Here is a 13,482-nt window from a genome sequence, read left to right on the forward strand (position 1 = left end):
CCGTCCTACTTGCACCGCCCCCACTCGTCGGTGTCGTGAGCGCTAAGGCGCTGCAGTGCCGTAAAAAATAAAAATTGTAGGCAAATAAAAAGTTATAGCCTCGCATATTTGACCATTCACATTGTTATTCCTTGTCATTGTTGTTGTATCATTACCGTTATAGCGACGAAAAAAGAAACAAATAAACATTAAAATGACACAAGTGACGAGCCATGGCTGACTGCCCCGGTCGCCGCGTTAAGACGACACGAGCAGCCGACGAACGCCAATTGTATCCTAGCGGTAATGACCCTCACACTCACAATATCGGCTATTATCGCTTACGGTGCGCCGATGTGTGTGATGCGTCCGTCAACGGACACTTCATAGTTGTTCTTGCTGAGGGTAGGGATGCCAGGCCGTTGGGCGACGGTCCATTGAAAACTGTAAAATCAATTATAATGAACAGATGGAGGAAAAGGAACAAAACGCAACAAGACAATTACAGCGCTCTCTGGCTGCAGCAATAAAGATGGGAGAATATCCACTATGGCAAACAAAAGGTGCAAATAGCCGTTTTCACAAGGACAAAAGGGCCATAAAATAAATGTTTTTATATGGGCAGAAAAAACAGAGAAAAGGGGTGAAAACAAATAAACGAAATTAAACAAGTGTCTTTATGGTCCGAGTTAAATAGTCAGCGCTTTCGAAACAGGAAAAGAGAAACAAACAAAGGCGAAAAAGCTGGAAGAATGCTCATCTGAAAACAGGTTGCCCGAAATGCGCTGGAGCAACAAATGACGAACTAAAACTACAAAAAGTTTGACACTTCACTAAGAAGGACTACATGAACAATATTTTCAAGCTCAGAGCGATAAAACAAATGCCTCTTCAGTCGGGCACACATCATTCTAAGAACATACAAGGGTTGGTTTCAGTACAAGGGTACCTTACTTTCGTTTGAATTCGAGTTGGCCCATGTGTGCCTGAGGTATCTACAAAATTAGTCCAGCGGCCTTTTGCTTTGAAAAAAAAAAAAACTATTGATCGAACAGCCACACTCTATCAAGTGTGTTTATGTAGACTTGATTTTTATTTTGGAGTCATTTTCACAAGCTTTCGCCTAATTGCCAAATTTCTTTCTTCTCTGCACGAACTCGACTACTTCCAGGCGTATGGGATGTTTTCCTCAAGTGCTGCAGTTCGTAATTAGTTGGCCAAAATGTCTGATTGCCAGCAACCGGGAAATTTATTACTTGACAGCAACAACAAACAGCAACGAGAAGCTGCAATTGCGCAATGCGTCTGAAAAGATAGCGGAAACTAGTGCGAAACGGAAAAGGTAACTAAACGTTCGTGGAATTTGATCGAAATGCGATAAAGAAACACAACAACAAAATTAAAAGAATAAAATGAAATAAATTAAAAGCAAACCGAAAAGGATGTTTTTAAAATGTTGGGCAAATCGGAACCTCCAAACCTCAAGTTTCAAGGATTGGGTGGCACGTGTACGGGCGCTCTGTGGTCTCTTCCACTCATTCACATACACACATGTAGAAGTGTGCGGCAGCTTGTGCACCGTTACTTGGTAAGCTGGGGACATGCCGCAAAGAAGATTCCACTGGTGTTTTCGCTTTCTTGGCAACTCCTGCAGGCTCGTTATTATCGGTAACAAGTCACGGTGGTGGCAAAGTTGTGTGGTCACGGAAACCGTTGAGCTGACTGGCAACATAAGCGGGGCAAAGTGGCATGGCAAGCGAACAGATGTGATTTTCCCAAAGTATTCGCACGCGTTTGCCTCCTCGTCGCATTGATTTGCTGCGCTGTCCGAACTTGACTGGACCGGAATGACAGGAGCGGATGCCATGCGATTCGATGCGATAAGTGGAGCAAATATTAAGAGGTCATCACAGATTACAGATGCACGTGCGCGGATGTGTTTACAAATAATTATACATCCGCATGTGTGGCCGGGATGCCATTAAATCAAAAATTCTGAAATGCAGAGAAAATACTTTGCAGACTTGATATGTCTTTTATTTACTAGGACAAAAGCTCAACATTCGCAGTCCTTACATTTAACCACAGTGCTTCCTCCTTGTAGAAAGCTGTTTTTCTGCCGCAATGCAAAGTCTTGTCTTGACTGCGGCAAAAACAAAATGTCAAAATGTTGTGTAGAAACAATAAAACTCACAGCTGTCATCCGAGCAAGTGCGATTCCTTTGACCCCAAATTCATTACGACTCCTTATTAGACGCGTTGCGTTGTTGAAGGCTCGGTTCCTTCTGAGCTAGTTCTTAGGGTCCTCCGAATAAAGAACCTATTTCATAAATGCTTCCGAATAACAACACAGCACTCACCAAATTTTTATTTTCTTCCAATTGCAGGTGTGGGTGTCTACTGGAGATCTAACCTCAACGTCAGCTATATAAGTAAAAGAGGAACGGACAACAATAATGTTTGTGTAAGCGAAATAAATGAAATTAATGCGCTCATGGCAAATGACAAATCGGAAAACAAAGTACAAAGACTAGATCCGGTTTGGATCCACAGCTTTTAAGTATTTGCCTTCCGCTCATTCATGAACATAAGCATATATGCGAGAGAGTTGACTTCGGTTGAAAAATTTACAACATTATTGTGGGGATTAAAAAGTGTAATTCGCCGCCGAATAATAAATCCCAGCATTCGGTGAATTAATAATACATATATGTGTCCATGTGTGTGTGTTTAATTTAATATCGGAAAAAATAGAAACGTTTACACTTCCGGTGCAATTGAATTCGACAAAGCCGACAAATAGCTGAACAACAACAAAAGCAAGATGGCAGCGAAAAACTGCATTTGGACATATTTGCTTGCTCTGCCGCTGCTGTTGGCGACCACGGAGGCGCGAATCGGTAAGTGCCTGCATGCTTACATAGCCATATGTCGACGCTATTGTATATTTATAATCTCACACATGTTGCCAAATATTTTACATGCATTTAAAACACAGCAGCTGCTCCGGAAACCCGAAAACCCGTAAAAACTCAACTGGAATTTAATTAAACAGTTAAAATAAAACTTCGCTCCAGATGACTGGCGCGTTCTATAGGTTGATTCACATGTTAACCAACTAGAGAAGGCTTCGGCGATTAAAAATAGGTTACTCTTTCCCCGCTTAAGCAATCCGCTCAGCATTTAAATGAATCTGTGATGGTCTAAATTGCTGACAAATTAAATGGAAGACAAGTGAAAATCAATTTTGCTCTTTCAGCTGGCCGTATGAGTTGAATGTATGTATGAGTGTTTAGGGGAAAGTGGACCATCAATATATAAATATGTCCATTTATCTGTTTGAGTATGTGACATAGTTGTGTACGCCAGTATTTAGGTTGCTCAGCTGCCCCACATCGGTTCCATTGACTGTTCCCAATGTCTCTTTTGAAATTGCATAAATTTTCAGAATTCCCACATATACTCGAAGGAACATGTGTTTGCCATGCTAAACGCCTTACAATTATTTGATTTCATCTACTTGTTACAAAAACAACAAAGACGACATCGCACCAGAAATCATCATGTGCGTCAACTAGCTCTACACAATGTGGGTGTGACCAAACAAACGAATACAAACTCACTCTCGGCCACAAAGTTTCTACTGAATTGTTGGATTCCACTAGAATTGGCCCCACACTTATACCAAAGTACATACGGGGTGGGGCTCCAGATAGTTTAACTAAAATGTTTGTTCTGTATATCCATGCGTGTATATGAAGCCTAGTAAACTTCTTCATTTGCATATCCAAAATGTTGCATATTCTGTGCATTTTTCCTAAACACACATATTTCTGTTATGGGATACAAATTGAAGACTGTCCAACCTTGGTCGGGAATGTCACGTTAACACTCTCTGAAGGCTTTAAAGCTTCACAAATATGCTAACCGCATTTTAAGCAAATATTATTTTCCCTCCGTTGCAACAAAAAACGCTAAAAACTATACACAAAACTTAATATACCGTTAACACTTATTAAGCCCCTTTGTCGTTTCTCAAAGTGACTTGAGAATTTTTCAGTTTCCAAGCACATTTTATGGAGTAAAAACCCTCTAATATTGCGCATACTCCAGGCGTTCGAGAATGATGGGAGCAAAAGCCGTGGGCGCGGGCCTGCCAAACATCCTTAACCATCACTTGTCTCAACTCATTACTATTATATTAGAAATGAATGTGGGCGTGTGGAATTTTATATTCACTGTATTGACTCGTGCACACCTTTTTTGGAATAACTGCAGAGGCATGTGTGAATATGTCTGGTCCCGTTTCGCATAATCCACTTATGTTCGCAGGTGCGCACTTTTAATTTAATTAATCAACGTGAATGTCTTGGAGAATTTCCATAGACTCTCGTTCAGTTCCTAGATACTCAGGCGAAGATGTTTGTGAATGCTCACTAAAAGTCACCTCACGACACTAAGAATTTAAGTCAAATGCAGAAATTATTTTTTTTTCTTTCTTCGCCATTTTCTTTACGCTTCTAAAATTTAAATTGGTTTAACCCATTTACCCATTAACTCAGCCGTTAACACTCGACCCTCATTCGCCTATTCACAGCGATCCACAGCGCGTAGCTGCCTAGCTTTCACTATTTGATTTGTTGTTGTTTGTGTTATTGCCATTGCTGTTGGCTTAATTAACGCATAAAGCTTAATTGAAAAAGTTTTAAGTTCACTTTCTCTAACTAAAGATTTGCTACACGAGCAAAGTGTCTCCTCGCCTCCCTCTGCGCACTTCTCGCTTCGATCGGGCATCCTGTATCGATGCTTACATAACATAAACCTATTATGTATATTCACACTAGCTCATAACGGCACATATGGAAACCTATTTACGCGGAAGTGTGTGTAAAATGACAGCAGTTATGCTAGTTCTATTCACCATAAAACTCCAAAGAGTCACTTGCGGTAATATCTCAAGAGCTTCACATTTATTTTATAAATTTATTCACAAATTATATTTATTGGCATATTAATAGTTTTTATATGACAGTCCATGACGAAATATCAATTCTTCATATGTATAGTATCACCAATTGTTAGTCGCCATCTTTCATCTACCTTCGGTAAAAGTAATAATTTGGGGGGATGCTTTAAGCATTCAACCTTCAGCTTTCGCAGATACAATGTAATTCATTTGTTGCTGAGAGCGCAAAGTTTTACTTGCAGAAGGAGGATATTTCTTTTAGTGTGCACTGCTTGAGACAACATTCGTCGTATATGCCCCGGCGGTAACGACTCTTGGCCATGGCATTCACATGACCGCCATGAATCTTCGCCAGGAAAGGGAAGCCTGCATAAGGGAAGGGCAGCTCATCGTCCAAGTCACCGTTGTCTTGTTCATTCCATTCCACTACAGTCACATGCACAGGTAATTGTGATTATTTAAGAAAAACCGTAGGCTACTTACTTGACTTCTTGAATCTGGTATTGAAGCCATTTGTGCATGTTTCACTGAGCACCATGTCCAGGTAGGGGCCGCAGATAGTTTGTTGGCCAAAACTTTGTTCTATTTCTACCAACACAATCAGTAGCAAAGCGAGGAGTTTTAACAATATCGGAGACATTATGTGTAATTGTGTGAAATATTGGCTAATGAACCCGATGCTTTAGCTTTAGCAACTGATTGAGTTGGCAATATTTGCCTAGCCTTTTATACCAAGAATTCGCAAGCTTTGTAGCTGATGGGTTATCACGTACGTCACACCTTCAGGTGCCATTGCGATTATTCCAGCCGCCAAATAGATGAGGTTGCGAACAGCCATATGTATAAAGTCTGAGGCAGTGCTAACCAAAAACATTGTTGTTGTTATCCTTTGCTTGCGAGGCCATTTCATATGAACACTTGCTTATCTGCCAATAACAAGTAACACAACAATTTGTGTTTAACATATTTCTTCGTGGTGAATCAATAATAGATGCTAAAATGAGTATTCGTTGAAGTAATTACAGAGGCATAGAAACATTTGCGAATTACTTAAGGCATATTTCTAGAGGTTGGTATGTTCCCATCAACCCCATTATTCTCTTATTTCATTGGTATAAAAGCCCGACAAAAATTAGGAAATTACATCAGTTGCCTTACACGCCTAAAATAAGTCAAACCAAAGAGTTCCACGGAAGGATAATAGCTTCTTGCAAATTATTTCCGTTGTTCAAATATAATATATCCGTTATAATGTCGATGAATTTACTAAAACCTTTCGCTTTGCTACTCATCGTGTTGGTACAATTCGAACATGGTTGTGGTCAGCAAACTCTCTGTGGTCCCGCACTGGACATGGTGCTCAGCACCGTATGCGAAAATGGCTTCAATACCAGATTCAAGAAGTCAAGTAAGTATTATGTTGCTCGGATTTTCTTAAAAGATTGCAACTTTCTTCACATTTCATCTTAATCTAGTGGAATGGAGTGTTCAAGATAACGGTGTAATGGACGACGAGCTGCCCTTCCCTTATGCGAGCTTCCCTTTCCTGGCGAAGATTCACGGCGATCAAGTGGATACTGTGGCCAAGAGCCGTCGTCGTCGTCATCGTCAGGGTGTGTATGATGAATGCTGCCGCAAGCCCTGCAAAATGAGCGAGTTGTACTCTTATTGCAAGTAAATCTCAGCTCCCCACAAACTGACAAACTGATAAATTATAGCGGATGTGAGAGGAATACAATGGGCTGTGATTGGGATTCTTTATTAAACAAACTACACATCCGTTAGTCGTATGATCAGGAATTATGAATGATATTAGATTGACCGAAATTATAAAGATGAATAAAATATATTGTTATTGATTTTATGAATAAATATTAAATAGCTGAGTAAAACTTACATTCACATCCACTTTGTCGAGCTTCATATTACTTTACTTATCAATTATAAATGATCTGTAACTTACTGAACTTAATGTCTTAGATAGCTTCCTTTGCTTAGTTCTATGCATTCAGATAGAGTTTGTTATCTCCCGAAATGACAAGTGCCTTGTTAGTAAAATCCGTATAGTATAGTCTGGGAGTATTGCCAAGTGGGAATAGATGAATACTTAAGCGCCCCTTCTTTACATGCAACACTTTTGAGACACTTAAGCGGGAAAGGCACTTAAATAAATCCCGCTTAAGTGCCATGAGGTATTTTCCAAGCTTTGTCTCAAATACCACAATGATACGCCTGTCGCTGCCGTTTTTGCCACTTGGTCCCTGAAAAATTTCCCTAATCACCTTCCAGTCCAGTGGGCCCGGTTTATGATCTTTCACTGGGGTCTGTAGCAAGTACTCCAAGTTGGTTGTGTACGTTCCATCACACTTCCTGATTGCCAAGATCGTCTCTGTTGCTCCTTTGGTGGAACCTGGTTGCCGCGGGAGTTGGGGGGACGTTTTAACAAAACTACCTAAAGTTATCTCTTTTGGCAATCCTGATTTCTTTTCTGTACTCAGTAAGGCTAGTTAAGTTTTGTGGGTGTCAGAGTGCAGCTCGCGTGAAAAGCATCCGTAATAATGCCTTCAATTAGATCTGCCCTTTCTTCGTTTCCCTGACAATAGTTTTCATCCCCCTATGCACAATATTTATTACGTTAAGTCCAAGTATTTCGTTATACTTGTACCAGTTCGCATTTCTTGGGTTCGCACCGTATGTCGATTCCCAACGCCTACCCCCACCCCGAATCGAATTAGCAAAATGGTTACTGAGGTTATCATCAAGTAAGCAGTATCTACGATTATATGACCTTAAGGTGACATTGCGATTATTCTAGCCGTCAAAGAACTGATGTTGCGAACAGTCATATGCACAAAGTCTAAGGCATTGCTAAAGTCGTTTGGAACATAACTTTAGAGATATATACATACTTACATATTTAAAGGATATTTAATATTCAAATATATTTTACATTTCCAAAAGCTTTATATGAACATTTTGTGCTTAATATTATTCTCCGTGGATATAACTACCCAATTATGAATCCATTACAGAAGCTAAAAATAATTACCATATGTATTATACAACAAAAATGATATTTCGGTGAGTTAATTATTGAGAAAAATCTGCAAGTTGCTTAAGACATATTTCTTGAGGTTGGTATTTTCTCATCAACCTCATCTTCCTATAATTTCATTGGTATAAAAGCCCGGCAAAAATTAGGAAATTACATCAGTTGCATTACACGCCTAAAATAAGTCAAACCAAAGAGTTCCGCGGAAGGATAATAGCTTCTTGCAAATTATTTCCGTTGTTCAAATATAATATATCCGTTATTTTTTTTTTTTAATTTTATTAAAGCTTACATAATAAACAAATTATTAAATAAACTAAAGTACGCAGCGCTAGCATCATAGGCTTTCGGTTATAATGTCGATGAATTTACTAAAACCTTTCGCTTTGCTACTCATCGTGTTGGCACAATTCGAACATGGTTGTGGTCAACAAACTCTTTGTGGTCCCGCACTGGACATGGTGCTCAGCACCGTATGCGAAAATGGCTTCAATACCAGATTCAAGAAGTCAAGTAAGTATTATGTTGCTCGGATTTTCTTAAAAGATTGCAACTTTCTTCACATTTCATCTTAATCTAGTGGAATGGAGTGTTCAAGATAACGGTGTAATGGACGACGAGCTGCCCTTCCCTTATGCGAGCTTCCCTTTCCTGGCGAAGATTCACGGCGGCCAAGTTGATACTGTGGCCAAGAGCCGTCGTCGTCGCCAGGGTGTGTATGACGAATGTTGCCGCAAGCCCTGCAAAATGAGCGAGTTGTACTCCTATTGTAAGTAAATCTAAGCTCCCTACAAACTAATAAATTATAGCGGATGTAAGAGGAATACAATGGGCTGTGATTGGGATTCTTTATTCAACAAACTACACATCCGTTAGTCGTATGATCAGGAATTATGAATGATATTAGATTGACCGAAAGTGTAAAGATGTATATAATATATTGTTATAGATTATATGAATAAATATTAAATAGATGAGTAAAACTTAGCAAACAGTTCATTACATTCACATCCACTTTGTTGACTTTTAATTATTTTATTTATCAATTATGAAAAATCTGTATTATTTTTTAATGTTTTAGATAGCTTCCTTTGCTTAATTCTATGAATTCAGATTAGGCAATAGATTACTAATGTTTGGCATTCTTATCTCCCGTGATAATCCATGAATTATTGGTATATATGAGCATTTAAGATGTTGATTTGTATACAATCGCGGCAATTCGTAATCGATGAATTCTCCTACAATAAATTTTATATTTGCACGGAATGTTTCGCATGGGTAAAAATTGAGATATTCTGATAAAATATGGTCTAATAATTTGACAATCTGAGTACAGACAAATTGTCGACCTTTGGAAAAAATTAAGAGAATATTAAGTGACGAGCTAAGTCTCAAATTAAGATTCAGAACTAAAACTTGTCAGAGAAGATCATTGTATAAGAAGCATCTCCCAAACTACTAAAACCGAAAGAGCTAGACTTAATGCGGACATTTGGGTTTATCATTTTATGAGACAGTTTAAAATGTATTCAATCAGCGGTCCTCCTTATCGTATGTAAAAAATTACTTTAAGTTGGACAACTGTGAAACAAAAAAGGTGAAAAGCAGAAGTGTTAATTAGAATAAGAATTGAACAGTAATCGTTACACGTGTCTTCCAAATAACTCAACCAATCAACATATGTGAACCAAATTTATATCTATGCTATACTTCAATATTGTTCTTTCTATATAACACCATTTTATTATCCTTGAGATCAGTTCACTTTACAATACATATATCAATCAATACTACTATTATAAAGAGTAAAGATTTGTATGTATGTTTGTATTGAATGAACTCGAGAACTTCTGTGCCGATTTAAAAAATACATTCACCCTGAATAACATAGGCTATATTTATTGCTAGAATCTAAACTTTCTGGAAATAGTTCCCAGGGGGTATCAAAAAGACCCCGTGATGGAGAATCTTAATCTGAAACTGAAAGTCATTCTCTTCGCAATCGCGTGCCAGGGAGTCGAGTAACGAACGCTCGCAGCTGCTTGCTGAACAATATTTCAAAACCTGCCAAGTACGCGCTTGAGAGTCAAGTACGGAGCGTATGCAGCGGCTTGAAGAACAAAATATTGTAAATATACAAGCTCGGATTAGGCCGTCTAACTCTGAGCGTTCCCAACACTTTCATAATCAGAGAGAAAGACAACGGACACGAAAGACTAGAGGTCGTAATCAAGTTTTAGCTCATTGCAAATAATATATAATTTCATGTTCGAATTTTCCTCATTTTACTTTTTTTTTAAACGAACCCACGCAAGAAACGGCGAAGTACATACATATATATGCGAGAGTGTGTATAAGTATGTAACTTATAACTTTTAAAATGTTTGTTTAAGCCCGTGCGAAGCCGAAGAGATCTGTTAGTAATCAATATAGATAGAACTTAGCTCGAAAAAGATATTTATTTCTACAAACAGTCGAAGCTCTTAGATATACTGTAGTTTCGACAGAAAATGGTTGAAATCCATCCAAAAATTACCCAAGCGCCCAAATCCGCCAAAAGGTCGCTCAATGTGTGAATTACCTTAATAAATTGGGTGCAGAAATTGTCTTGAGCATACCACGTTTTAATATAGAAGATTAACGAAATCAATCCAGATCTTCTTCTAGCCCCAATATACCCAATATTGGGATCGACCATCTATATACATACATGACGTTCTTGTTTTCTTTCGGATTTACTTTCACGTAATTTCGGATGGTAGTCACGTAAGGAAACAACTCAGTCACGAAAGAGTAACATTCCCAGTCTCTTTTGATTTAAAACGTAACTAATGACTTAAATATAAACGAATATATACATATATATATATATATATATACATATGTGCATATGGAAGTAGTGCGAACATATGCAAGTGAAAGTGTCTAATAAATCTCTTACGCCTACGGATACATGCTTCTGCCTTTGAGAACTTAGTAATTACATGCAAAATATAAATAATTTAGCTTCACGACGTGTCCTTGACTTTAATTTTGATCTAAAAATTGTTTAATGAGGCGTTTGCATATTCCTAAGGCGGCACCCATCGAATGCGTGAGGATTAATTTGCAAAGTTGCTCGTATAAAAGCGCAACGGAACTTTGCAAATAACATCAGTTCCTTTGCACAGCTCCAACAGAACGTTGAGTGGAAATAAAGAGTTCATTTTCAACTTAAACACATTCCACCAAATAAATTAGCCATCGTCATGATTTCGAGTTCGATGAAAATCTTCGCTTTCCTAACGGTCCTCGTAGTCAGCGTGCAACACATTTCGGGGCAACAGGCGGTTTGTGGCCCTGCCATAGATGCCACGCTCAGTGTTTTGTGCGAAAACGGCTTTAACACGAAGTTCAAGAAATCACGTGAGTACCCCCCATTTTCATATGGCTCATAATAACGGACTAATGTTTCAAATTTATCGAATTGTAGTGGAATGGGATGACATAGGCAACGCTGAGTCCGAAGAACTGTCGCCCTTTGGCAGGATGAACTTTCCCTTCTTAGCCAAGATTCACGGTGGCCAGGTCGATACGGTGGCCAAAACCCGTCGTCGTCGTGATGGTGTGTACGACGAATGCTGCCGCAAGTCCTGCTCCTACGGCGAATTGCTCTCTTACTGCAAATAGACTAAGTCATCGCTGAAAACTTGTAACATTAAATGAATTTGTTAAAGGCCTTTCAGGCAGCCTCTTAAGTAGTCAATTGGCAATTTCTCTCCTACACCTAACCAAGTAGACAAATTGCCATTAGACTGAACTTAGAGGCGTTCTGAAACGCATGTGCAAATTCCGATATATACATACTTATGAATTATGAATATCCTAAGGAAAAGCTGAATAAAATTTAAGAACTGGAAATTTGTTCATCACTAATTTTAACCAAGAAATCTTTATAATTCCTCACAAACTTGATATATTTAAATATTTAAATTGGAGTAGCACATCTCAAAATGCTTTAAAAGTTAAAGTGTGCGTTCTTCCAATACAAAAATGTATACTTTATGACGAGTGGAGTTGGAGACTTTTCTTGTACACCTGCACTCATTTGCATATGAACATGTAAATGGGGATTTCCTAGTTGTTCTCAAAAACTGATCATCATATCACCGTTATCGTTGGCGTTAATCACATGTGCGCTCATAAATATGCAACAATTCGATGAAGCTGAGCATATGCTCTCGTATTGGGTTAAATTAACATAATGCCAAGCCGTGTGTGGCGACACAGCAGCGCCAGGACATTCTCATGTAAAGTTGCCGCTATAAAAGCGCACTCCAAATCCCAAATGTCATCAGTTCGCTTTCGTAGCTTCAAGTGAAGAAACACATCTAGTTCAAATCTATTAAAACCGCAACAATGACTTTGCTGAAGATCTGCGCTGTGTTGCTTGTCCTATCGGTGACCTTACCGCAGAGCAATGGCAGGACCGTTTGTGGACCCGCTCTGGATGCTGTGCTCAGTACTATTTGTGTGCACGGCTTCAACACCAAATTCAAGAAATCAAGTGAGTACAAGACCCATTTTGAAGGGGACATTTTACAGAGATATTTCAGCGATGATTTTCGTGATTAATAAATCGACCGACTTTCAGTGGAATGGGATGACCTGGGTAGCAATGCTGTGGAAGATGAGCTAGCTTTTCCTTATGCCAAATTTCCGTTCCTATCCGAGCTTCACGGCGGTCACATGAATACGTTGGCGAAGACGCGCCGCCACCGCGACACGGTCGTTACCGGCGTTTACGACGAATGCTGCAACAAAGGCTGCACCTACAACGAAATTCTCTCCTACTGCAATCGGTTTGAGGTGAACTAAATGGCTCAGCGATTTAGTTGAATTGATGATTTGTATGGCTTTTGCAAGGTTCTATCATAAGGCTCGCTTTTGTAAGAAGATTGTTACAATTTATTCGGATTTCTGTTAATAAAACATTTTACTGCATAACAAAAACATGTGGTCTGAGTGTTAATGGGGGTACACGATATGGAAATTGTGGAAGCATTCAGGGTTTCAGACGGGCAACATATTCGTAATATTCAACGGGTACATTTCCGTATTGGCTGAAGTGTTAACGGCACTAGATTGAAGCAGAGTGCCTTTGACTGGAAAGGTTACTAAAAGAGCACAGAAATTGAATTTAATTCCATTTGGAAGTGTTTTGGTGTGTGTAATCACTTCTGCTTGTAAGACTATTCCCAATGACAACCCTGGTAGGATTTCTCGACATGACTGTTTCACTATCAGAACATAAGACCGGTTTTCATTTTAAAGTTCTGCTCCTTCCTCAGAAACCCAGTAAACGGTGCTAAGGCTGCAAACAAGAAACTCTTTATAAGCTTACAAGGCTCTTTCGTTAAAACAAAACTCTTCTATCGTACAAGGCGCAGAGCAAGCAATTTGTATCAATAAATGCAAACCAAAATTACATTCCCCTAAAGAC

General features: G+C 39.0%; 6 protein-coding genes across 6 annotated transcripts in view; 5 read left to right on the plus strand and 1 right to left on the minus strand.

The window, feature by feature from the left end:
- LOC105212950 (uncharacterized) overlaps positions 1–13,482 on the plus strand; it is a 125,825-nt gene that overhangs the window by 47,597 nt on the left and 64,746 nt on the right. The window contains exon 2 of the mRNA XM_011185354.3: positions 2,367–2,879. Within this exon, the coding sequence (XP_011183656.2) occupies positions 2,804–2,879 (76 nt within the window). The 5' untranslated portion in view covers positions 2,367–2,803. The remainder of the gene's footprint in view (positions 1–2,366; positions 2,880–13,482) is intronic.
- Positions 5,026–5,629, minus strand: LOC114804083 (probable insulin-like peptide 1). Its single transcript, XM_029040710.2, has 2 exons — positions 5,429–5,629; positions 5,026–5,371 (listed from the first exon to the last, which is right to left on the minus strand). Exons 1-2 carry the CDS (start codon positions 5,583–5,585, stop codon positions 5,178–5,180), a joined length of 351 nt encoding a protein of 116 aa, XP_028896543.1. The 5' UTR covers positions 5,586–5,629; the 3' UTR covers positions 5,026–5,177.
- On the plus strand, positions 6,011–6,776 carry LOC114804081 (probable insulin-like peptide 1). The gene is made up of 2 exons (XM_029040709.2): positions 6,011–6,353; positions 6,421–6,776. The coding sequence occupies exons 1-2, from the start codon at positions 6,197–6,199 to the stop codon at positions 6,621–6,623; spliced, it is 360 nt and encodes a 119-aa protein (XP_028896542.2). The 5' UTR covers positions 6,011–6,196; the 3' UTR covers positions 6,624–6,776.
- Positions 8,354–8,838, plus strand: LOC114804080 (LIRP-like). The gene is made up of 2 exons (XM_029040708.2): positions 8,354–8,510; positions 8,578–8,838. The coding sequence occupies exons 1-2, from the start codon at positions 8,354–8,356 to the stop codon at positions 8,772–8,774; spliced, it is 354 nt and encodes a 117-aa protein (XP_028896541.2). The 3' UTR covers positions 8,775–8,838.
- Positions 11,111–12,039, plus strand: LOC105212948 (LIRP). The gene is made up of 2 exons (XM_011185346.3): positions 11,111–11,405; positions 11,473–12,039. Exons 1-2 carry the CDS (start codon positions 11,249–11,251, stop codon positions 11,667–11,669), a joined length of 354 nt encoding a protein of 117 aa, XP_011183648.2. The 5' UTR covers positions 11,111–11,248; the 3' UTR covers positions 11,670–12,039.
- On the plus strand, positions 12,323–12,991 carry LOC105212947 (probable insulin-like peptide 1). Its single transcript, XM_011185345.3, has 2 exons — positions 12,323–12,546; positions 12,634–12,991. Exons 1-2 carry the CDS (start codon positions 12,399–12,401, stop codon positions 12,855–12,857), a joined length of 372 nt encoding a protein of 123 aa, XP_011183647.1. The 5' UTR covers positions 12,323–12,398; the 3' UTR covers positions 12,858–12,991.

The sequence above is a fragment of the Zeugodacus cucurbitae genome, chromosome 4 (assembly GCF_028554725.1).
Source record: "Zeugodacus cucurbitae isolate PBARC_wt_2022May chromosome 4, idZeuCucr1.2, whole genome shotgun sequence".
Lineage (NCBI taxonomy): Eukaryota > Metazoa > Arthropoda > Insecta > Diptera > Tephritidae > Zeugodacus > Zeugodacus cucurbitae.

Coding starts and splice junctions, on each gene's coding strand:
- LOC114804081 (XM_029040709.2), top strand. CDS start 6,197: ATGTCGATGAATTTACTAAAACCTTTCGCTTTGCTACTCATCGTGTTG. Junction 6,354..6,420: donor TACCAGATTCAAGAAGTCAA/GTAAGTATTATG, acceptor ATCTTAATCTAG/TGGAATGGAGTGTTCAAGAT.
- LOC105212947 (XM_011185345.3), top strand. CDS start 12,399: ATGACTTTGCTGAAGATCTGCGCTGTGTTGCTTGTCCTATCGGTGACC. Junction 12,547..12,633: donor CACCAAATTCAAGAAATCAA/GTGAGTACAAGA, acceptor ACCGACTTTCAG/TGGAATGGGATGACCTGGGT.
- LOC114804083 (XM_029040710.2), bottom strand. CDS start 5,585: ATGTCTCCGATATTGTTAAAACTCCTCGCTTTGCTACTGATTGTGTTG. Junction 5,372..5,428: donor TACCAGATTCAAGAAGTCAA/GTAAGTAGCCTA, acceptor ATGTGACTGTAG/TGGAATGGAATGAACAAGAC.
- LOC105212948 (XM_011185346.3), top strand. CDS start 11,249: ATGATTTCGAGTTCGATGAAAATCTTCGCTTTCCTAACGGTCCTCGTA. Junction 11,406..11,472: donor CACGAAGTTCAAGAAATCAC/GTGAGTACCCCC, acceptor ATCGAATTGTAG/TGGAATGGGATGACATAGGC.
- LOC114804080 (XM_029040708.2), top strand. CDS start 8,354: ATGTCGATGAATTTACTAAAACCTTTCGCTTTGCTACTCATCGTGTTG. Junction 8,511..8,577: donor TACCAGATTCAAGAAGTCAA/GTAAGTATTATG, acceptor ATCTTAATCTAG/TGGAATGGAGTGTTCAAGAT.